Source organism: Medicago sativa, chromosome 3 (genome assembly GCF_051527215.1).
Source record: "Medicago sativa cultivar Bolivia chromosome 3, Bolivia_mono, whole genome shotgun sequence".
NCBI classification, from domain to species: Eukaryota; Viridiplantae; Streptophyta; class Magnoliopsida; order Fabales; family Fabaceae; genus Medicago; species Medicago sativa.
Window position 1 is genome coordinate 10569731 of NC_140751.1, and position 23241 is coordinate 10592971.

The 23241-nt window shown below is 36.7% G+C and overlaps 1 protein-coding gene and 1 pseudogene across 1 annotated transcript; both read right to left on the reverse strand.

The window, feature by feature from the left end:
* Positions 1-1136: 1136 nt before the first annotated feature.
* Positions 1137-6163, reverse strand: LOC146935629 (uncharacterized). Its single transcript, XM_085749073.1, has 6 exons — positions 6063-6163; positions 4603-5845; positions 2792-3166; positions 2035-2705; positions 1645-1945; positions 1137-1541 (listed from the first exon to the last, which is right to left on the reverse strand). Exons 1-6 carry the CDS (start codon positions 6161-6163, stop codon positions 1137-1139), a joined length of 3096 nt encoding a protein of 1031 aa, XP_085605199.1.
* An 11591-nt stretch (positions 6164-17754) lies between these two features.
* On the reverse strand, positions 17755-21952 carry LOC146935630 (F-box/kelch-repeat protein At3g23880-like; annotated as a pseudogene).
* Between the last annotated feature and the right edge of the window lie 1289 nt (positions 21953-23241).

The following is a 23241-nucleotide window of genomic DNA, read 5'->3' on the forward strand; positions in this document are numbered from 1 at the left end:
AATCTGGATTACACAAATAGCTTCTGGAAAATTGCTTCTCAATTCTCCTTCTGAGAAAAGCTATTAGTGTGAACACAATTCAGAACCCAACACAAAAACTGGAAAATTGCTTCTGAAATCGCAAATTGCTTCTCAATCAAAAATCCCAAATTGATTCTGAAATTGCTTCTGAAATCGCAAATCGCAAAATCTGGAAAATTGCTTCTAAAATTGTAAATCGCTTCTCAATTCTCCTTATCTCCTTCAACTCCGCCGTTAACTTCGCAAATCGGTTTCACAAACCCCCCAAATCACCAATCGATAATCGTCAATCGATTTCCAGAGCACCTTTGATCCCAAAATGTAAACTGTGTGTTTCAAGGTTAGTTTTGTGAATCTCGCAATTTTAGAAGAAGCATTTGAGGAACACGTAAAGAGAAAGGTTTTTGTGTGGTGGTTTTTGAAATTGTTGTTACAGTAAATATTGTTGATGTGGCGGAGAACGGCGGCGACCAAACGGTAGTAGCGGTGGGTCAAGCAGAGAGGTTACGAATCACATTCGAGTTTCGTCTTGTTTCCATTTCTCATAAACGGGTTGACTCGGCGATTTATTAGATTGTAACTCGGAATTGTGAAGTTTGCGTTTAAGATGAATGAATCATGTCTCAGAAGAGAGTGTTGAAAACCAGGTCAAGTAAAGAAATTGGGTTTTTCCTGTAAAACGGATTTGAACTGGTTTCAAACCGGTTATAACCCAAACCTGAACTAGTTTTGCAAAAAAACCAGTTTTTAGTAAAATGGGTTTAGGAACTGAACCAGAACCAAATATTGGTTATGGTTTTGGTTTGGTTTTTAACTTGCACACCCCTAAATATGGCATCTGTGTTACCTTATTGAACAAAAGTTTAATGCTAAAAGCTATCTTAAATAAGCACATAGAATTAGCACCATAAAAGTAGTTATCATTACATGCCAAAAGGTTATACACCAAAGGTGAACTTAGCATTACAAACCAAAAACCATAGGTCTCATCACTTAACACAATTACTTAGCAGAAAGTACTTAGCAGAATTACATCTCAAAATAACATAAATATTGCAAAGAGTACTTATGAATTACATGCCAAAATTACATAAGTCTCATGACTTTAAAAAGGACTAGTTGTTGTTGACAGATTGTTGAGTTCCAATTTCATCCACCTTCCTCTTAACTCCTGTTGTCCTTATCTTTCTTGGCACAAACATTGTAGCCTCACCAACAGTGACATGTTTCCCACCACTAACAGAGGCTAATTTAGCAGTAACAGTTGCATGTGTAGACTGCTTAATAGTCTCAGCCCTTACATCAGTTTGTGTGAAAATTTGTGTGACAGTTTGTGTCACAGTTTGTGTAACAGTCTTGCTCACACCACCAGCAAGACTGCCACCAGCATGACTGCCACCAACATTGCTCCCACCAGCATTACTCCCACCAGCTTGACTGCCTCCAGTTTCTGTATGCTTCTTAGCTTTCTTTGATACACCAGTTGCAACTGCTTTGCCTTTACCCTTAGCTGCAGCAGTCTATACAAAACATATACAACATAAAATTCAAACTCATTTCACAGCATATATAGAGAAAACATATACAACATTCATTCAAACAGCATTCAACATTCAATCATACCTTGTTAGCTCCCTTAGGAAGCTTCCTATCTGCACCAGTCTTTCCCCCACAAGTTCTCTGATTATGCCCTAACTCCTTACACCTTTTGCATCTCACAGTTTCTTGGTTTCTTTTGTTCATCCCACCAGCAGCAGATGGTCTCTTTGGTTCATCATTTGTCTTCCTTCTCAACTTCTTTGGTCTACCAGGAGCTCTCCTCATTTTAGGTGGTAATATGGGATCACCAACTACTTCTGGCCATAGCTTATGTCCATTGGATGGCAAAATCAGATTGCTATAGCAGTCTAAGAAAGTTTGTTTTCTATACAACATAATTAGCAAAACAGTTAGTAAGATAAGGCAAAATATTAATTCATTGAGTGCTAAATCTTTAATTAACAACATAATTACATGTACCAATGGGCCACAAAATCATCTGGATTCTGGTTATTAAACCTCATACAAGCAATAGCATGAGGGCAAGGTATGCCAGTGATGTCCCATTTTCTACAAGCACATGAGTTATCTTTCAGACTAACAACATACTTATCAATAAAATCACACACAGAAAATGAAGAGTACTCTCTATCTCCATGCCAATTTGGTGACCATCCATCAGCATCCCTCTTATTTTTGTCCATAATTTTTGCAATCTTAGGACAAATATTGCCTTCATATCTTAACATATAATCTCTCAGCCTCACAATCCTACTTGTCAAGTAAAACTTCAAACCCTCAAAAAGAGAAATGATTGGATACTCTCTGTACTCTAATATGGCACTGTTAAATGCTTCACACATGTTATTGACTTGTAGGTCACAACATGTGTATGTACTATACCCAGATCTAGACCACATACCTACTGCCAACTCAGTCATTTCCTTCCATGCAGGTTCACTCAATTTCTTCAGATTTTCCATAGCTTTCTTGAACTCAGGCTCAGTTGTTGCTCTTGCAGCAATCCACAAAGCTTCCTTTAGGTGTTCACCACCATGTCTCTTCCTCCAATTTCCATACAAATGCTTCACACAAACTCTGTGTTCAACATGTTCTGATGTAGCAGCAATTGTGTTAACCAGGCCCTTGCACAAAATAAATCATTGAAATGTTAGTAACTTTACATATATTGAAACAGAACAATATTGCATTCAAATGTACATATTTTTACCTTTTGTTGATCTGATATAAAGGCCCATCTTTTATGTTGAATACCATTCAAATCAGCTAGCAACAGATCTATAAACCAATCCCAAGATTCAGTGGTTTCAGCCTCTACAACAGCAAATGCAATGGGCATCATCTGATTATTCCCATCTTTACCAATTGCTGACAACAAATGTCCTGCATACCTACCCTTCAAGAAACACCCATCTAGACCTATCAATGGTCTGCAACTTTGAACAAAACCTATCTTGCTTGCATTGAAACACACATACATCCTCTCAAACAAAGGACCCTCAAAACCAGCATTACATTTTATCTTCACAGTACTCCCAGGGTTACTTCTACGCAATTCCTCAGCATAATTCCTAAGATGACTATACTGTGAAGGAAAATCGAAAGATATCATACACAGCGGAAGAAGAAGAAGAAGAAGAAGAATTTCGATTTTCTTTCCTTGGATCATTACGAATTTGACATGAATCAATGATACGATTGTTACCTCGATAGTTTCTGTTCGGAATCACGATCACATCTAAGCAAAGCAGCAAAGCCTCTAGTAAGTCCACATGAACAGTGCTCCTCCAAAACTCGGTGCTAGCCAATGAATTGGAAGTGCAGAGAAGAAAGGGGTTGCTTCAAAACGTGTAACCAAAAACTTCAGCACCAGAGTTCTATTTATAGAACTTCTAGTGTGCTCTGCAAGTCATAAGTCACTATTGGGCTTCAGTAAGCCCAACAACGAGTTTAGTAGTTTTGCTAACTAATTAGCGTTATTTACTAAACGCACCCCTTATATAAGTCATACTTATATATTTCTCTTTTGACTGTTCTTTGTGTGTGACCCTATAGGTTCTAGTCACGTTGGCAATAATATTAAATCTAATATTTAATATTATAAACAATGAGCGGTATCTAGCAACACATCATTGCTACCCAAGTGACAAGAATGTCAAGTGATCTGACGAAACCTTTCCATGATAATACTCATGTGTACACTTACTCCTTTGTCTCGATATCTTTATTGATACCAAGGCATAGATATTGTCACCCTTGTATAGATCAATGTTTATATTCCTTGATTCCGAAATATACTGAATAACGAATAAGTCCAATATCTTATATTGACTTAGTTCGGCATGGCCATGCAGTTTTACAGTCATATTTCATCAAGTGGCCTAAGATATATCTCCTGTTATGAAGGAGGGACAAATCCCATCTAGGACACTCATGTCACTCAGCATGATTCTTCAAGTACCCATCAACCAACGTTATAGTCATCTAGTTACAGACAACGTTTGAATGGCAACAAAGCACTTGAGTCCACATCTAGGGATCATAGTGGTTTCAGGTCTAAGAGTGATATACACCATTATCATTGTGAGAATATCTTATGACATTTTCATAACATACTATGTAGTATTCTCACGGTGGGTCAATCCAGTATAAATATTACTCCTAATATTTATACCTATGTATAGACTTAATATCTCAATATCAATGACCCATGAGATGCGGTCATCAGTCTACATACATAATAGTCTTTATGCTTTATTATTATCCCAATTCATATTAAAGCTTGACTATGGATATGTTTAAGAATAGCGTTCTTTACGTAATGTAATCTCATGATTAAGTCACACTTAATATTCCATTACATGAACTATCTATTCTAGGGACTTTATTATTTTGAAACATAACAAAATCAATAAAGAAATGCCTTATTATTATATATATTCACAATATATATTTATATCAATATCATGATACAAAGCCAAACCCAATCAATATTGATTGGATATTAGGGCTTACTCCAACATACTGCTCATCAATAGCACCATGAATCATTTCCAAGGCTCTGGTCTTTGCTCTATACAACTGATACTTACTTAAGTGAGCACCCCACCTAGTCTTACACTCTTCCCCTAAAGATTTTAGTTTCATGGTTGGTGTGTGTTTCAGAATTGGAACAAGTTTCTTAGCCAAAATAGTTGTTTTCAATAACCTAGGTTTTTTTGTGACATAACACTTATGACCAGACCTATACCTAGATAACACATAATAAGTATTTGGTTCAGCCCTACTAAACCTCATATGAAATGGACACTTAGGCATGCATTTGACAATGACTCTTTTTCTCTCACTTTTCTTAACATGAACATTTTTCCTACTTTGTAAAGCATACTCTTTAACAGCAGCTTTAATTAACTCAACATTAGCATATACCTGACCTACCTCAAAGATAACTTGGTCATTCTCATTCAAAACAAACTTATTCAACTTTTTCTTACCAACACCATCATCAGATGAAGCGTATGGACTCTCTAGGTCCTCTGAATCAGCATTGTCATCCTCAAAATCAGAGAGAGTAGTTGGAGCAGGGTTCCTAGATGATTGAGCAGCAGCAACTACAACAGGCAACACACTTGAAGATGGAGCAGTAGGATTCAAAGTGTGATCAGGCAACACAGATGTCCACTCCCAGTCTTCATCATACTCACTATCATACTCTGATAACCCTTCAACACTTCCTTCTTCAGATTGTTTGTCTTCACCACCTTCACTACCTTCACCTTCCTCTTCACTACCTTCACCTTCTTCGTCACTACCTTCACCTTCTTCTTCACTACCTTCACTACCTTCACCTGCAGCTATGTATTCACCATCTGAGCTAGAGTCTTCACTGCCTTTTACCTCTTTTACCACCTCAACATCACTGTCATACCTATTATCCAATCCTTCAGTGTGTGGAGTCTCAACATAAAAATCAGCAGCTACCTCCTTTTGAAACTCATTAATGAACCTCACAATGTCTCTATCTGTTTTCAGCAACCTTAAACCACCATTCAAACTTCCACCAGGTATAACATACCACAGCTTATACTCACCTTCCACACCTATCTCCCTTACTAGTTTGTCAAAATCTTTGAGATTCACCACGTCTGTGTTCCACTCACCCCCAAACTCGTGAACCTTACCACACTTATATGCAAAATCAGGGTCACAAATAAAATACCCTTTGTAATGAAACCTTATCTTCAAGTAGTTGGTAGCAGCAAACCTAGCAATAAATAAACCAATATACGTATAAGGGAGTATTCAAATACATACGAAATTTACAATACGTTACACTAAAAATACGGTTTTAATACTGTATTTCTACCGTATAATATACGATTCCCGTACAAAATACATCCCACCAACCATTTTTTAACTCATAACTATGCTGACTTCAATAAAGGAGTAGGACAAACAAAGCAAAACAAAAGATAACTTACTTTGAGACATCTTTGTCAGGAATCTTCTCTGGGACCACGTTTTTGTTGTCGTTCGAAGTTTCACCAAGCTTCACCGTTGAAGAATCTGTCGCCCACTTCATCTTCAACCTTCGCTTCGCACCAGTTGCTATTTTCGGAGATCTGAGATTTTGATTATGAAAATGGTGATGGATGATCCAGACGGAGCTTCTGAACTGTGTTTTAGGGTTGTGATGAGATGAAATGAGAAATGGAAAGATAAGGGTAGATGAATGGAATTGGGGGGAAAACGGGGGAAAAAAACCCTAGAATCTCAAGGGAGGGAGATAGCTCGCACGTGCCTCTCTCTATTTTCTATTTTTTTAATTTTCCTAATTATACGCGTGGAAATAACTTACTCAAAAATAATTAAAAATCAAATAAATTGCCAGGTGGCGTGCCACATAAGGTTGACTGGGTCAAAATTGGGCTTTTGCAAAAGGGGGTAGACATAGGGGGTCACAATTGCCATTTTTTTTAATAGGGGGCCAAAATCGCAACTTTTGCAAACATAGGGGGCAAAAAGTGGGTTTTAGCCAATATTAAAATGGATCTGTTGAAATAAATTTTTTATGGAAGAAGTTAGACCTCTTCCTCATGTCGTGCTCTCTCCATGTCGAAAGCAGCTAATATAATCGTGTATGTTGAATTAAATGACTAGACACCTTCATTTCATACTTCGATGACAAAACCCCTGTAACATTCCGCCTGTCAGTGTCTGAACTGTATCAGTCGATCGTCCCAGAGAACGTATTTTGAAAGAAAGTTAATGGAGAATATTTATTATATAATATCAGCTTATTACGGAGTAAGTATCCGTGTCGCTTTTACCACGTTTAAAGACAAGGGCAATTTGGTAATTTCACTTGGAAAGGGTATTTAATTGAGTTGGGCCAAAATATCTTCATTCTTCTTCAACCTTTCTCTCTCTAGGATTTGGCAAGAGTTTTCTCTCCTCCTTCTCTCTACTCCATCGGCCTCTCTCTTCTCTCCCCACCTTGCCAATTCATCAAAACTCCTTCCTCAAAGATTCATGATCATCTTTTGGTTACTCTATGCCCTTTAAGAGATTGTGTAGCTTGGATTAAGCTTGTTTTCATTCCTCTCCTCTTTCCACCAAACTTTTCTAAATCTTCTTTCTACCATGGCAATCTTTAGATTATGTTTCCTTATGAACCTCTTGAACTTAAGGAAGCTTGGGTTTTGTTTGATTTCCTTCATTTCTCCTCTTAAGGATGGATTCAAAGTTAGGGTTTTGATCAAGTTGGTAAGTGAAGCATGTTTTGGCTTAAGGTATGGGTTCTTAATGGTTAAATAAGCAAAGAGGAAGATGATTGAAGATTGATTAGTAAGCTAAGGCCATGGATGTGGGTAAGTCAAGAACTAGGGTTTGTTGAATAAAGCTTTGGGTTGGATTGAGATGAGCTAGCAAGGATGAAGATGATGTGGATAGCAAGAAAACAAAAGGGAACTAGAAGCTAGGGTTTGGTTTGTTGATGCTTGGAAGCTTTTGGGAAGCAAGTATAATCTTTTAGGTGAGTTCCATAGATAGATTTCCCACCCTTTGGGATTATGTTTATGCCATCTATGATTAATATGAACAATATGAAATTCTAGGGTTCAAGTATATGTTTAGTTACCCCATTTGTATGCCATGCTTGCTTGACTTGTGAATACTTGTTGAGTTCATGTTTTACAGGTTTCTAATGATCCTAAGAGTCATATAACACTTAGAGACACTTGGTTTGAGGTTTTTGGGTCAAAAATACCATTTTTAGGGGGTTCTGGACTGTCCTAACTCGCCACGGCGAGCTATTACTCGCCACAGCGAGCTGGAAGGCCGAACAGGGGGTCCTGCTCGCCTCCTACTCGCCATGGCGAGTAGCTACTCGCCTCCCCCATGAATTTACTCGCCTAGGAGAGCAAGTGGTGTGTTCCGGCACTGCTTGCTCGTTTCAGGCAGATTCGGTGTTTTTCCGTTCCGGATCTTTTGAGCAGTCTTTTTATAAGTTAAACCCCTCAAACCAAGGTCCTAAATGATGATCAATCTAAGCAAGATTTTTACAAGTTAGTGAGGCATGGCATACGAGAGATCATATTATGAATCGGGTAGCAAGTTATCCTTAAGAAAGGGAAGAACTAGAGCCTCGGTATAGTTATCGAGAACTAGAATAGTTAGTAAAGAATAGAATGCTATGCATTAGTAATATGCTTGTTTAGATGCAAGGTAATAAAAGTATTATCTTCGCATAAGAAGCAAGAACCATACGAGTATGGTAAGATGTGAATCGATTTCGTATCCATTCACAAAGTAAGATAAGCAAAGCTTAAGTTTACCTCTAGTGGATCGTTCAAGGATCCGAGGTAAAAGAGATAGTATGATTAGGTTTAACCTTCATACATGCATAAGACTAAGATTATAATAAGAGTGTTATGTCTCTTGAATTCCTTCCAAGGTTGGGTTCAAGGGGTTCCCCAAGGGGAATGGTTAAGCCGAAAGGGAGCCGCATTTCACTAAGTTAAGGTGTCGTGTCTTTTATATTCCTTCCAAGGTTGGATATAAAAGGTTCTCCAAGGGGAACGGGGTAAGCCGTAAGGGACCCGCACGTTCACTAAGGGAGTCCGGTGCGCTATTGCAAAGCATTTTCACCGGTAGCAAGGGATGAACTTCCGGGGTTACTCCACTCAGAACTAATCCGTAAAATGAACTCAGATAAGTTGTTTGTTACACGCTAACATAATCAATGAAGCTGACTTTGCATATTTATTATACATTTATATGTCATGTCATAGAGCCTTGACATAGACTGTCAAGAATTAGAAAGAATAAAGAAGAAGATAGTCAAGAACTAGCAAGCTAGAAAGAGTCACTTTTGTGGTAAGATTAAGATAGATACAATTCAAGTAAGCAAGTAAGCAAGTAAGGAGAGCTATACCGACGACGATCTTAGGTTTCCCCTAATCGTCCGGTTTAGAGCCGTGTCATGATTTTAGCAAGAGAAGGCCTTGATGCGTAGATAGTATCTTGGCATTGCGGTTTTAGTTTCCCCCGTAACCGCCATGACACGTATAGAAGAGAAGCCTATAACAAGTTAAGATTTTATGACGGCCCTAGTATGCACAACCGTCTAAGAAAGCAAGTCCCCACACACGTATAATCAACCGTCAGGTTGTAATGTAGACACGTGGTGACCGTAGGTTTCCCTTGAGGTTGCCTATAGCCTAGGATTTAGGGGAACTCACTGAGACATTATGTCTCATCCCAATCCTTATTTGTTTCAGATAAGCAAGTTGGTATGCAAGCTTGAAGCCGGATGGATGTTTCAACAAGGGATCGTTCGTACCGCAGCAGGATGACAAGGGTTCCAAGGATGTATATATTATACTTTAGGAAAAGATGAGTTGTATATCTTTGTACGAACGCTTTGTTGTTGTAAATAATATTCATTCGAAGTTTTTATGTTGTATATTTTAATGTATCCAATACTAAAATAACGCACGTGCTAGACTTTCTAGATACGTCTAGTATGGGTGTTACATTTGGTATCAGAGCTGGTCGATTCAGACCGTGCCTTGGGTCATTAAATTACAACTAAGGTAGTGGGACCATTGGGTTCCGGGTAAATGTTCTAGTTGTTGTAGTTAGTTGAGCCTGATCAACTCAAGTTAGCATTCAACGATTAGAATGGATGCCTGAGAGCTGAATAGGACCCAGGAGGAATGAAGAAAGACATGAAGTTGTACCGAAAAGTAAGAACTCAGGATGAGTAGTAAGTAAGAGTTTGTCGTGCCAGAAAGTGGTCGGTGAACTAAGTAGTAGAAGTATAGATCCTCCGGGAATGTAAGATAATGCTAAGAAGGAACGTTCCGACGGTTCCGGGAAAGATGTGGAAGGTACTCGTATACCCGTAAGTAAGAGTTTGGAAATAACTAAGTATGATCTGAAGTTTCAGTAAGAGCTGTTGCTTGAACAGAATTATTGTATAGGAAGGAATTGTTTTCCGGAACGTAAGCGTGAGGTTACGAGTTAGAAAGAAGTTGGTGTTGTTGACGGAATTAGTGGGCTCTCAGGATATCATTATGTGAATAAGGTTATGGATTTGAACACTCAAGAGTGGACAAGGTTCTAGTGTTCTGAAAGTGCGTTAAGTCGCAACGTAGCAAGGCAAGTTACTAGTAGTAGAAGAAGTTAAGGATTTAAGCGAAAGTTTAAGTCGTCAGGACTAAGCCATTGATTCCGACGAGTTGAGAACTGTATTGAAATAGGTTAACGGTTGCCGTGTATTTATATTGTAGAATATTTTAATATGATAGGAATGAAAGATATGCATTGGATTACCTGAGAAATAAGAATTTTCACGTGAAGAATGTTTTTAGGAAAATTGAGTCGAAGAAACTCGCCAATAGCGAACCAGGAGCGAAATTTGAGTTTTTGAAAATTTTCAATTCGTTCCTAGGATTTATAGTAGCTATTGGGAAGTTGTCTTCACAATCTTTTATGTAACAAAAACCATTCATGACCTCAAGTAATAAATGCATATCATATCCTAAGATTTTCAAAGGAAAAAGGGCATGAGCAACTATTAACGAAAATCGATACGGTTAGGGTAACTTTGGAAGTTAATATGTCAAGGGTCGAGAAAGAGTTCAGATTAAAAGTTAGAGGTTCCAGTGTTTAGAACGGACGTCACAGAAGTGAAGACATGAAGTAAAGAAGTTAAAGAGGTGAAGAGTTGTACGAAGTCACAAGGTTCTCGGATTTTGTGGAGTTATGAGTATCCCTCGAACTTGTGTTTTGCTTAATTAACTTGCTAAAGCTCGTTAGGATGTTGAATCATAAAGTTTACGAGATTTTAGAAAGATATATGCATGTGGGTGACTGAAGTTGACATTTTGAATTCAAAAAGAAATTTTACAGGTACTGGTTGTTACGACTCACGTAGAGTATACTAAACTCACTAGGACTAAGATTTGATGGCACGTATGTGTTGTCAACTCGTCCTGTGAATTTAGAGTAGCAACTGGGGCTCAGGTTCAGTTTATTTTAACAATGTATTTAGTGGAAAAAAAAAACCATCAACGTCAATAACCCATGTGCTGATTTACAAAGTTTTCTTTGAAAGAAAAGTCACGAGCAAAGCATATGTATGATTAAGCAAAACGTAGTAAGAGGAAAATACGAACGCACCGTGATAGATGCATAAGGCATATATGTTCAAGTGCAAGCTGAGTTTACCATGGAAAGTTTTGAGAAGAGTTCACGAAGATAATATTGAAATGATAGAAGGAGTGTGAAGATTACTCGTCTCAATGGATTAGAGAACTAGACAAAGCCAACCGGTGGAAATCAGAGTAGCGCCGCGGAAATGAATTGGTAAAGTTGTGAGCGGTGACCATGGAACATGGAATTTTGGTAGTAAGAATCTTCGCGAAGAAAGTTTGGGAAAGTAATATAAGTTTTAATAAGAAGTACTATAAGATGAACAAGAAGTTCTCGATGTGTAAAGTAAGTGTTGATACTCACACCGTCAGTGTTGATTAAAGTAGAAGAATAAAGGAAGTATCTTCGCTTAAGTAAGACAAAGAAGACCAGAGATACCACAGATGAAGTAATCGGGTTGTTTAAATGATGTTGTTGAATATGTAGAAGAGCATGTGCTATTATAATGGAGTAAGGTTTATGAGTTTCACAAGATGAAGAACATACCCTCCTATACCAAACTTGTTAAATGATAACGATACTTTCTAGACTAGCGATAAGCTATGTTTGTAGTTTTCTCAAAGTTAAGATTGGTATTAAGGAATTGTGAACGAAATTGTTTTAAAAAGTATGATATTAAACATTGATGAAACCGATGAGTTGCGCCGTAAGTGAGCAAGCTCACTTAAGACGTACAGACTTCAGGACCAACTTGATATAGACAAGTTAGGGGCGAGTTATAAAACCTTTTTAATAAAATTTAGAGACTCGTCCTGTGGTTCTGAGGTACCATTGTAACTCGGTTACAAAATAAGATATTCTTTTAGATAAGCAAATGTTCGTTCCAAGAACCTATATACCGAAATTTTGAAATTTCTAGAAGTAAAATACTAGATTGAGTATCGTTATTAACTAACAAGAAGCGGTATTTGGAAGTATGCAAGTATTAATAGGATAAAGTTTAAGAGGAGATGGCAATGTTCGTGTGATATCAATATCATACGGGGTGCACGGTTTTGTACTAAAGAGTTAAGAGTTTTGTATAATCATTAAGATAAGTAACATAAGTAAGAGATATAAATCGCAAGATGCGGTAAGAAAGATCATGTATGCATGATAAGATATTTCAGATGCCAGAAAGCACTGCAGGGCAAACCTGGATTCCGGTAGGACCCTAGTATAAAGGCAAATCCTGAGTGTTTTAGTTAGAAAAAGGTTACTTACGTGAATGGTTATGCTAAGAAGATGAGATATGGAATAGAGACAACTAGTCCGCAGGTAGCGAAAGTGTGTTTCAAACACAATATTCTAAGATGGTTCTGTGACTTTGAGAAAGATATTAAGATTGAGGAGATCATATTCGTTTATGCGGATTAAGAAAGAGGATGAGTTACACGTTTGATGAGGAAAGTATGCTTTGAACTCTTTGGAGGGAATATGAATGGACCTTGTCTAACTGAAAACGGAAGAAGATAAGTTCAGTTTCAGAGATGGATAGATGGTTTCTAAATTTCGAGGACGAAATTTTTTTAAGGGGGTAGAAATGTAACATTCCGCCTGTCAGTGTCTGAACTGTATCAGTCGATCGTCCCAGAGAACGTATTTTGAAAGAAAGTTAATGGAGAATATTTATTATGTAATATCAGCTTATTACGGAGTAAGTATCCGTGTCGCTTTTACCACGTTTAAAGACAAGGGCAATTTGGTAATTTCACTTGGAAAGGGTATTTAATTGAGTTGGGCCAAAATATCTTCATTCTTCTTCAACCTTTCTCTCTCTAAGATTTGGCAAGAGTTTTCTCTCCTCCTTCTCTCTACTCCATCGGCCTCTCTCTTCTCTCCCCACCTTACCAATTCATCAAAACTCCTTCCTCAAAGATTCATGATCATCTTTTGGTTACTCTATGCCCTTTAAGAGATTGTGTAGCTTGGATTAAGCTTGTTTTCATTCCTCTCCTCTTTCCACCAAACTTTTCTAAATCTTCTTTCTACCATGGCAATCTTTAGATTATGTTTCCTTATGAACCTCTTGAACTTAAGGAAGCTTGGGTTTTGTTTGATTTCCTTCATTTCTCCTCTTAAGGATGGATTCAAAGTTAGGGTTTTGATCAAGTTGGTAAGTGAAGCATGTTTTGGCTTAAGGTATGGGTTCTTAATGGTTAAATAAGCAAAGAGGAAGATGATTGAAGATTGATTAGTAAGCTAAGGCCATGGATGTGGGTAAGTCAAGAACTAGGGTTTGTTGAATAAAGCTTTGGGTTGGATTGAGATGAGCTAGCAAGGATGAAGATGATGTGGATAGCAAGAAAACAAAAGGGAACTAGAAGCTAGGGTTTGGTTTGTTGATGCTTGGAAGCTTTTGGGAAGCAAGTATAATCTTTTAGGTGAGTTCCATAGATAGATTTCCCACCCTTTGGGATTATGTTTATGCCATCTATGATTAATATGAACAATATGAAATTCTAGGGTTCAAGTATATGTTTAGTTACCCCATTTGTATGCCATGCTTGCTTGACTTGTGAATACTTGCTGAGTTCATGTTTTACAGGTTTCTAATGATCCTAAGAGTCATATAACACTTAGAGACACTTGGTTTGAGGTTTTTGGGTCAAAAATACCATTTTTAGGGGGTTCTGGACTGTCCTAACTCGCCACGGCGAGCTATTACTCGCCACAGCGAGCTGGAAGGCCGAACAGGGGGTCCTGCTCGCCTCCCCCATGAATTTACTCGCCTAGGCGAGCAAGTGGTGTGTTCCGGCACTGCTTGCTCGTTTCAGGCAGATTCGGTGTTTTTCCGTTCCGGATCTTTTGAGCAGTCTTTTTATAAGTTAAACCCCTCAAACCAAGGTCCTAAATGATGATCAATCTAAGCAAGATTTTTATGATAAAGAGGCAAGTATTATGCAAGTTAGTGAGGCATGGCATACGAGAGATCATATTATGAATCGGGTAGCAAGTTATCCTTAAGAAAGGGAAGAACTAGAGCCTCGGTATAGTTATCGAGAACTAGAATAGTTAGTAAAGAATAGAATGCTATGCATTAGTAATATGCTTGTTTAGATGCAAGGTAATAAAAGTATTATCTTCGCATAAGAAGCAAGAACCATACGAGTATGGTAAGATGTGAATCGATTTCGTATCCATTCACAAAGTAAGATAAGCAAAGCTTAAGTTTACCTCTAGTGGATCGTTCAAGGATCCGAGGTAAAAGAGATAGTATGATTAGGTTTAACCTTCATACATGCATAAGACTAAGATTATAATAAGAGTGTTATGTCTCTTGAATTCCTTCCAAGGTTGGGTTCAAGGGGTTCCCCAAGGGGAATGGTTAAGCCGAAAGGGAGCCGCATTTCACTAAGTTAAGGTGTCGTGTCTTTTATATTCCTTCCAAGGTTGGATATAAAAGGTTCTCCAAGGGGAACGGGGTAAGCCGTAAGGGACCCGCACGTTCACTAAGGGAGTCCGGTGCGCTATTGCAAAGCATTTTCACCGGTAGCAAGGGATGAACTTCCGGGGTTACTCCACTCGGAACTAATCCGTAAAATGAACTCAGATAAGTTGTTTGTTACACGCTAACATAATCAATGAAGCTGACTTTGCATATTTATTATACATTTATATGTCATGTCATAGAGCCTTGACATAGACTGTCAAGAATTAGAAAGAATAAAGAAGAAGATAGTCAAGAACTAGCAAGCTAGAAAGAGTCACTTTTGTGGTAAGATTAAGATAGATACAATTCAAGTAAGCAAGTAAGCAAGTAAGGAGAGCTATACCGACGACGATCTTAGGTTTCCCCTAATCGTCCGGTTTAGAGCCGTGTCATGATTTTAGCAAGAGAAGGCCTTGATGCGTAGATAGTATCTTGGCATTGCGGTTTTAGTTTCCCCCGTAACCGCCATGACACGTATAGAAGAGAAGCCTATAACAAGTTAAGATTTTATGACGGCCCTAGTATGCACAACCGTCTAAGAAAGCAAGTCCCCACACACGTATAATCAACCGTCAGGTTGTAATGTAGACACGTGGTGACCGTAGGTTTCCCTTGAGGTTGCCTATAGCCTAGGATTTAGGGGAACTCACTGAGACATTATGTCTCATCCCAATCCTTATTTGTTTCAGATAAGCAAGTTGGTATGCAAGCTTGAAGCCGGATGGATGTTTCAACAAGGGATCGTTCGTACCGCAGCAGGATGACAAGGGTTCCAAGGATGTATATATTATACTTTAGGAAAAGATGAGTTGTATATCTTTGTACGAACGCTTTGTTGTTGTAAATAATATTCATTCGAAGTTTTTATGTTGTATATTTTAATGTATCCAATACTAAAATAACGCACGTGCTAGACTTTCTAGATACGTCTAGTATGGGTGTTACAACCCCCCCTCAAGGAGAGACTCAATCATCCAACATCAACCTCATAGTGAACAAGATCTCTTGCTTCTATATAATATATCATTCTCTCTCTATACAGGCACGCGCGCGCGCACACACACCTCTTTTTCTTAATTGATATAGTGAGAAGAAATTTGTAATGTTTATCAGTATCCTCCTCCAGCAATAAAAAATGTTTAAATTGGACCTATAGTGAGAAGCAATAAAAATATAAGCATTAATTGGACGATAACCTAATAAATTTTGGCTAAAACATATGTTTGATGTTTAATTTTTTTATATAAATAATGTTACATATATCTTGGTACATTGTATATTATTTTATATTTTTTATAGTTGATTTTATACTTTCAAAAATCAACTTAAAAAATGGTTATGAATCACACAAATCACAATTCATATTAACTATTGTTCACCAAAATACATGTTAGTGTTATATGTCATTAGATGAGTCATCATTGAGTCATTATGAGCAAAACAACACGTTCTCGATCATGCTAAGCAGGCTGGTTCTTGTTTACTTGTGTTATGCTGCAACTGATAGGACCTATCCGCAGATAACAAATGCACAGAACCGGTCTTCTGGACATAGTATTGAGCAAAATTGTTAGCTTTGGTAATTTAATAAGTTTTATTGGCCACTGCAATTAGTCAATTATACAATTGTGAACATTTTGTATAATATCAGTTGCATTTTTAAAGGATAGCTGCTATTAGTCAGTTAGTACCGACGGGAATTCTACATGCTAAGGATAGTTGCATGCAACATTCTTTCCCAACGTTAAAGGCCTCTATGAACTTTTTGTATAATATCAGTTGAAAGTGGTTCTCTAAATCAAGAATGACAATACAAATATTTATACTTGTATGTGGAAAGAATGAAGTGATGTATACTCAATTAGTTTTTCCATTAAGATTTGAAACCAATTTGTTGTCTATCACTTAAATTTGTTGTCTATCACTTAAATGATTTGAAACCGGTTTCAAAGAATTACTCAGGAATTTTACGGGTTCGAATTTAAGCGAAATTCTTGAGAACGTTTGCTACCCCGAATTTATTTTGTCTTTCCTCAATGAAACGGAGAAAGAAAAAAAATAGGGTAAAAAGAAAATGCCATTTTGGAGTTTTATCGACAATTTGCTTGTATCAAGTTTCAAAACCTATTTATGGTAAAAGTAACAAAATGTGTGAAAGTCTAAAACATGTTTCCCATCCGAACAAGCGGAAACAGAACCTGAAACGAATCAGAAGATACACAACAAGACCGCAAAAACACATAAAAGACCTCTACAGGGATCCACTACAGTCCATATAACAGAAAAGGAAGAAAAATCACCATCACCTCCCAGGGAACCCAAAAGCAACAGAGCACAGCAGCAACAAGAAGTTTGATACACATGGTTGTCATCTTTGTTTGATGTACCCTCTTAACAATGTTCCATCTTCATGCCACTTTTGTAGAATAAATATTACAACTACTCTTTTCAATTAGTTAGATCTAATTAGCAAGTTGTTTGGGTATTATAATAAGCTTGTTAGTCAACAAAACAAAAACAAAAAAGTAAGCAAATCTAGCAAATTAAAAATGACTCTTGAGACACTATACTATCTTAGTTGATAGAAAACCAGTTCAGTATAAGTAATTCATTTTTTTAAACACTCCTATAAGTCATTCTTTATATATGCCTGTTGTAACTTGTAACCATCGTGATATCTTAATTCATAATCTACTGTGCAAGATATGTCGCAAACATTGTAAAATTTGTGCATCCTTAAGCATACATTGCAAAAAATAAATATTACAGTGCCTTTGAAAAACATAAAAATCATAATTAAAATCATAGAAAACCAATCGAAGAACCATATAATGCAACACATAATTGTGAAATATATCAAATGTAATGTATGAAGAGACAACAAAAACCTGTAACTATTAACTAACAAATAATATAAATGAAAATGACAGCAATTTCTGAAGATGCGAAATTCGACAATTAATTAATAATCCAAAAAATAACATGTAACCTTTCCTTGGAAATAATCCTATGCTCAAGTGACATAGCACTACATCTAAATCCTAGCATAGAGAACTAGGTGATATTAAACTTTCACCACTGATTTCTGAAATATTTTTAAAATTAGTATCCTTCAAAGTACCGCTCCTAGGATCGTTGTTAGTTGTTTAGGTAGTAGTGATAGTTAAGAGTGTAGTTGGATAGTGAAGAAGACTTTAGTTGATAGTTGAAATATAGTAGTAAGTAGTGTGAGGACTTGGAGCAAGAATATATTGTATTGCTCTCCAAATTGGATTCATTGGATTATTTGGATTGATTACAAATGAGTACATGCTTGCCTATTTATAGTGTGGATGTCATGTTCTAGATAGTTCTTTCTAGATTCTTCATGATATTTCCTACTACATGTGTAGTATTAATTAATTCTAAAACATACTAAACTATTCTAGAGAAATCTAGGCATGTACATCATTCTATAAACTACTAATGCATTCTAGAGAATTCTAGAAATATGCAGCACATTCTAACACTCCTTCTTGATGCATATTTCGGTAACTCCAAGCATAATTCGTAGTAGCTCAAATCTTGATCTAGCCAAATCCTTGATTGATAAAATGTTGATCAATTCTTATGTACCATGCTCGAGGATGTTTATTATGCCCATTCAATGATTTTCTTAGTCTTAGATCTTTTCCTCCATTGCCTTTGGCACATAATTCTGGTTTTGATGTCACTTCATAGTTGTTAGGCTCATGTTTACCCATGTTGCAAGTTTCATATATATCCACCAGTGATCCCACTCTTGTTGGAGTAGATTTTAAAGAAGTTTTTTGTTGAGAATGTGAAGGTGGCGTACCCGGTTCCTCATTTGCTTCTTCTATAGCTTCATTGTTTGATTGTTTTATTGGAATGGTAATGCTACTTCTCTCAACTTGTCCTGCATTCCTATTCCAACTTGCATTTTCATCAACTTCAACTTTGAAGGCAGTGTTAGTAGTATATTTGAAGCTTATTGGAAAGCTTCTATTTCTTTTTTCCATTTTTATTTTGGCTATCTCTTGCCTTTTGTGATTGTTGTCATATATTGAGCATGTGTCTCCTTCAAAGTGTATAATATATCCTTTCTCCAACATTTGACCAATACTCAAAAGATTTTCTTTAAGATTGGGAACTAGTAAGACGTCTTTGATAAACCTGGTACCTTTCTTGGTTTCCACCATCACAGTGCCTTTGCCTTTAGATTCCACGACTGAGTCATTTCCCAGTCGAACCTTTACTTTGACAGAGTAATCAATATCCTTGAAGATACTCTCATCTTTGGCCATGTGATTGCTGCAACCGCTATCCAAGTACCAATTACTTAATTCATCATTGGAATCTTGGGTGGCATAAAAAAGATGTTGGTCATAGTCACGTTGGCCCTTCTCACACTCATGCTCTTCAACGAAGTTTGCTTGATGCTTATTTTTGCTGTAGCAGTCCTTCTCCACATGTCCAAATTTCTTACAGTATCCACATTGTGGTTTTCCGCGCCATCGACAATATTTCTCGGCATGATTGGTCGTCTTGCATATGCCACATGGAGGATAATCATCTTGATTTTTCTTTGAGAAATTTCTAGAAATATCTTTGTTTCTAGAATTTTCTCCATTTTTCTTGTTTCCTCCAAATCCTTTATTTTGAGACCGTAATTTAAGCTTTGATTGAAAGGCATTTTCAATTGTATCATCATCATGCCTATTCAATCTTTGCTCATAAGCTTCTAATGAGCCTATTAATTCTGTCACTGACAAAGTAGACAGATCTTTGGTTTGCTCAATCGTAGTAACAATTGCATCATACTTACGAGGAATAGATATTAGAATTTTCTCAACAATTCTTTTGTCGAGAATATTATCCCCGTAAGTTTTCATTTGACTCACTAGTTCTTTTTATCTTGGTATAATATTCTTTTATGGTCTCAGACTCTTTCATTTTTAATAACTCAAACTCACGTCTTAGAGTCTGAAGTTTAATGGCACGTACCTTGTCACTTCCTTCAAACTCCTCCTTTAGTGTACCCCAAGCATCTTTGGCACTTGTAGCTCCCATTATTCTTGGAAAGATACTGTCTGCTACCGCTTGTTGCAGAAAGAACAACGCCTTTGCATCTTTCTGTTTATTTTCCTTCAACTCTTTTTTCTGAGCTGCATTGAGAGTTGAAATGTCTGTGGGAATAGTAAATCCTTCATCTACAATCTCCCATAAATCTTGAGAGCAAAAAAATGTCTTCATTTTAATGCTCCAAAAATCATAGTTTTCACCATTGAAGGTAGGGATAATCATAGATGATGGTTGAATGTTATTAGCCATGCCTTAGGGAAAAGTTTAGAAATTGTGTAGAATATAAGGAGGGTTTGGTTGAAATTTAGGTGGATAAATTGTCTACGCCCAATATATGATCGAACGTAGCTCTGATGCCACTGTTAGTTGTTTAGGTAGTAGTGATAGTTAAGCGTGTAGTTGGATAGTGAAGAAGACTTTAGTTGATAGTTGAAATATAGTAGTAAGTAGTGTGAGGACTTGGAGCAAGAATATATTGTATTGCTCTCCAAATTGGATTCATTGGATTATTTGGATTGATTACAAATGAGTACATGCTTGCCTATTTATAGTGTGGATGTCATGTTCTAGATAGTTCTTTCTAGATTCTTCATGATATTTCCTACTACATGTGTAGTATTAATTAATTCTAAAACATACTAAACTATTCTAGAGAAATCTAGGCATGTACATCATTCTATAAACTACTAATGCATTCTAGAGAATTCTAGAAATATGCAGCACATTCTAACAATCGTAAAGAACCAAATTCAAGTAAAAATCATACTTCAGCAACACTTGATCATCGTCAAAAACATATATTGCCTTGGCAAAGACCTTAGGCTTAGAAGGGTCTCTCATGTAAGGAATATTGAACAATTTAGTCCAAGACTCTTTATTTCCATATTCCTTCATAACCCAAACATCATCACCATATGTCGTCACGCACAAGCAAATTAGGAGGTGAAATCTTTTGATAAGACTCCTTTCCCAAATCAAAAGAAACAATAAAGCGTGGACATTCCCATAACCGTTCTTTAGAGAACTCACAAATTCCCCCTTCACTACGGGAACAATAAGACCGCCAAAAGGATACTCCTGAATGGTTCTCCAAATATTAGTACCCAAAGTATGAACCTTTACTTGAGTTTTGTTAACAAAAATATCATCCACGTTGTCAAGAACCAGGGAGGAAAGAACAACAACCACCTTGTAATTATCCTTTGAAGAATCATAGCCAAAGCCAAACGTTATGACAGTTAGACCAGTCTTGGGCTTTTCAAAAAGGGGCAACTCCTTGAATTTTCTTGTGGAAGGGTTCCACAATATAACTAAGCCTGTACATTCGTCCACAATGCCGTTGCAAGAGCCAATGAAGCTATAAAAATTTGCATAAGGCCAATCAGATTGTGTGAAGTTCGAGGTTATGTTTGTGAAAATAGAGTTGAGTGGGTAAGATGTGAGAATGCACTTGCGTGAGTCAAGGGCATAGTCTAGGAAATCCAGGTTCTGAGTGGTGGACACACGGAGTTGCTTCTTGACGAATTTGGGATCAGATATTAGAGAATTCCATGACTTGCAAAGGCATCGGAATCGAAGAATAAACTTTACCGGTAGCCTACATAGGATTTCTGGAATGATGTCAGAAGGAAGAGTTGGGAGAGGCAGTGGCTGGTGAAGTGAATCGCAAACACGACGCCATTTTTTATCATGCCTATCGCTACCAGAGGAAAGCCATCTTCAATCTCCAATTATGGCTCTAACCTGAACCCTAATGAATGCAATATATAGTAACGTTTTGTGCTGAACACGCTTTTGTACGATTTCCGTAACAAAACTTTTTTTTGAGGGAATTTCCGTAACAAAACTTCGTAAGTGTCAGTTTGCTTATCGAGAATGAAAAAATAAATTAAAAAATTCTAAAGGCCCAAATAAGTTTTTGCTTCATTATTACTTTAATGAATTTTTTCATGTGTCCTATTTTTTCTTAAAAATACATTTTATTCGAAATCTATAATCCGAACCAAGTTTAAGGAACTTTCACATTATATAATCTGAATTCTTGTATTGCCCAAAGTTTAAGAACAATACCGGCGTATATTATTAAGGTGATATAATTGAAAATGACAACAAAAATAAAATAAATTTAAAGAGACAAACATGATACAAATTCTCCATTTATTAATATATAAGAACTTTCATAGTGCATTTTCATTTGAAGCTTATTACACAAAATTGTTAAATACCTAATGCTAATTAATTAAACATCTAACGCTAAACATGTGGTGCAAGAAGATGGAGGGAAAAAGAGGATGAAGTAAGGTTTGTTTCTTTTCTAGAGCGAATTAGACTTTGATGGTGGATGGTATTGATTATCAACGTTCATCGACTAACTCATCCACAAGAGTGCTTTCATCCAGATGAAGCTCATGAACAATGATGACGTGAGAACCATGTTCTTAATGTATTGATTATCAACGTTCATCGACTAACTCATCCACAAGAGTGCTTTCATCCAGATGAAGCTCATGAACAATGATGACGTGAGAACCATGTTCTTAATATTTGGTTAGTATAATACTAAAGGACCAATCAAGTTGTACGCTTCTTTTGTAAGATCTTTTGAATATATTCGAAAAAATTTGTTCAGGCGCAAGAACTACGAAGAAATCTTGACTCTAATGGAGAAACCATACGAAGAAGTTAGTTTGGTTGATCAATGATCTATTATGTTTGTTTTATTATGTATGTTACGCTATTGAATTATTTCGTTTGATATATTTGAGATTTTTATATTTACTGTAAGTCGTTGAAATTAAATTACGTTAAAACTCGTACTTTATCTCTTATTTATAAATGTTAATCCGTCCAACTATCCTTAACCCTAATTAAACCCTAATTTTCATCTCAAAATTTCCCTCCTTTCTCCACGCAATTAATCTAAAAAATCTTTAATCTTTATTGAAAAAAGCCTTTGCAAGGATTCGAACAAGGATTCGAACCAGAGTGTTAATGGCTTCTTCTCAAGAATTTCACCACTAAGCCACTAACAATTTTCTTGATTTAATTTTGCTTTCATTAATTGATATCCAATATCAATCGCCCTTTTAAACAAATCACTAAATCTCTTATCTCTTATTTATAAATGTTAACCCGTCAAGCTATCCTTAACCCTAATTAAACCCTAATTTTAATCTCAAAATTTCCCTCCTTTCTCCACGCAATTAATCTAAAAAATCTTTATTGAAAAAAGCCTTTGCAGGGATTCAAACCCGAGTCTTAATGGCTTCTTCTCAACAATTTCACCACTAAGTCACTGCCAATTTTCTCTTACTTATAAATCTTAATCCGTCTCGCAAAATTAAACCTAATTTTGACCTAATTCTCTCGCCTAATTTCCCTCCACACTTTTGCATTTAATGTTTATCTACAGTCAAATTATGTTTCTAATTTCATGCGAAAATTAA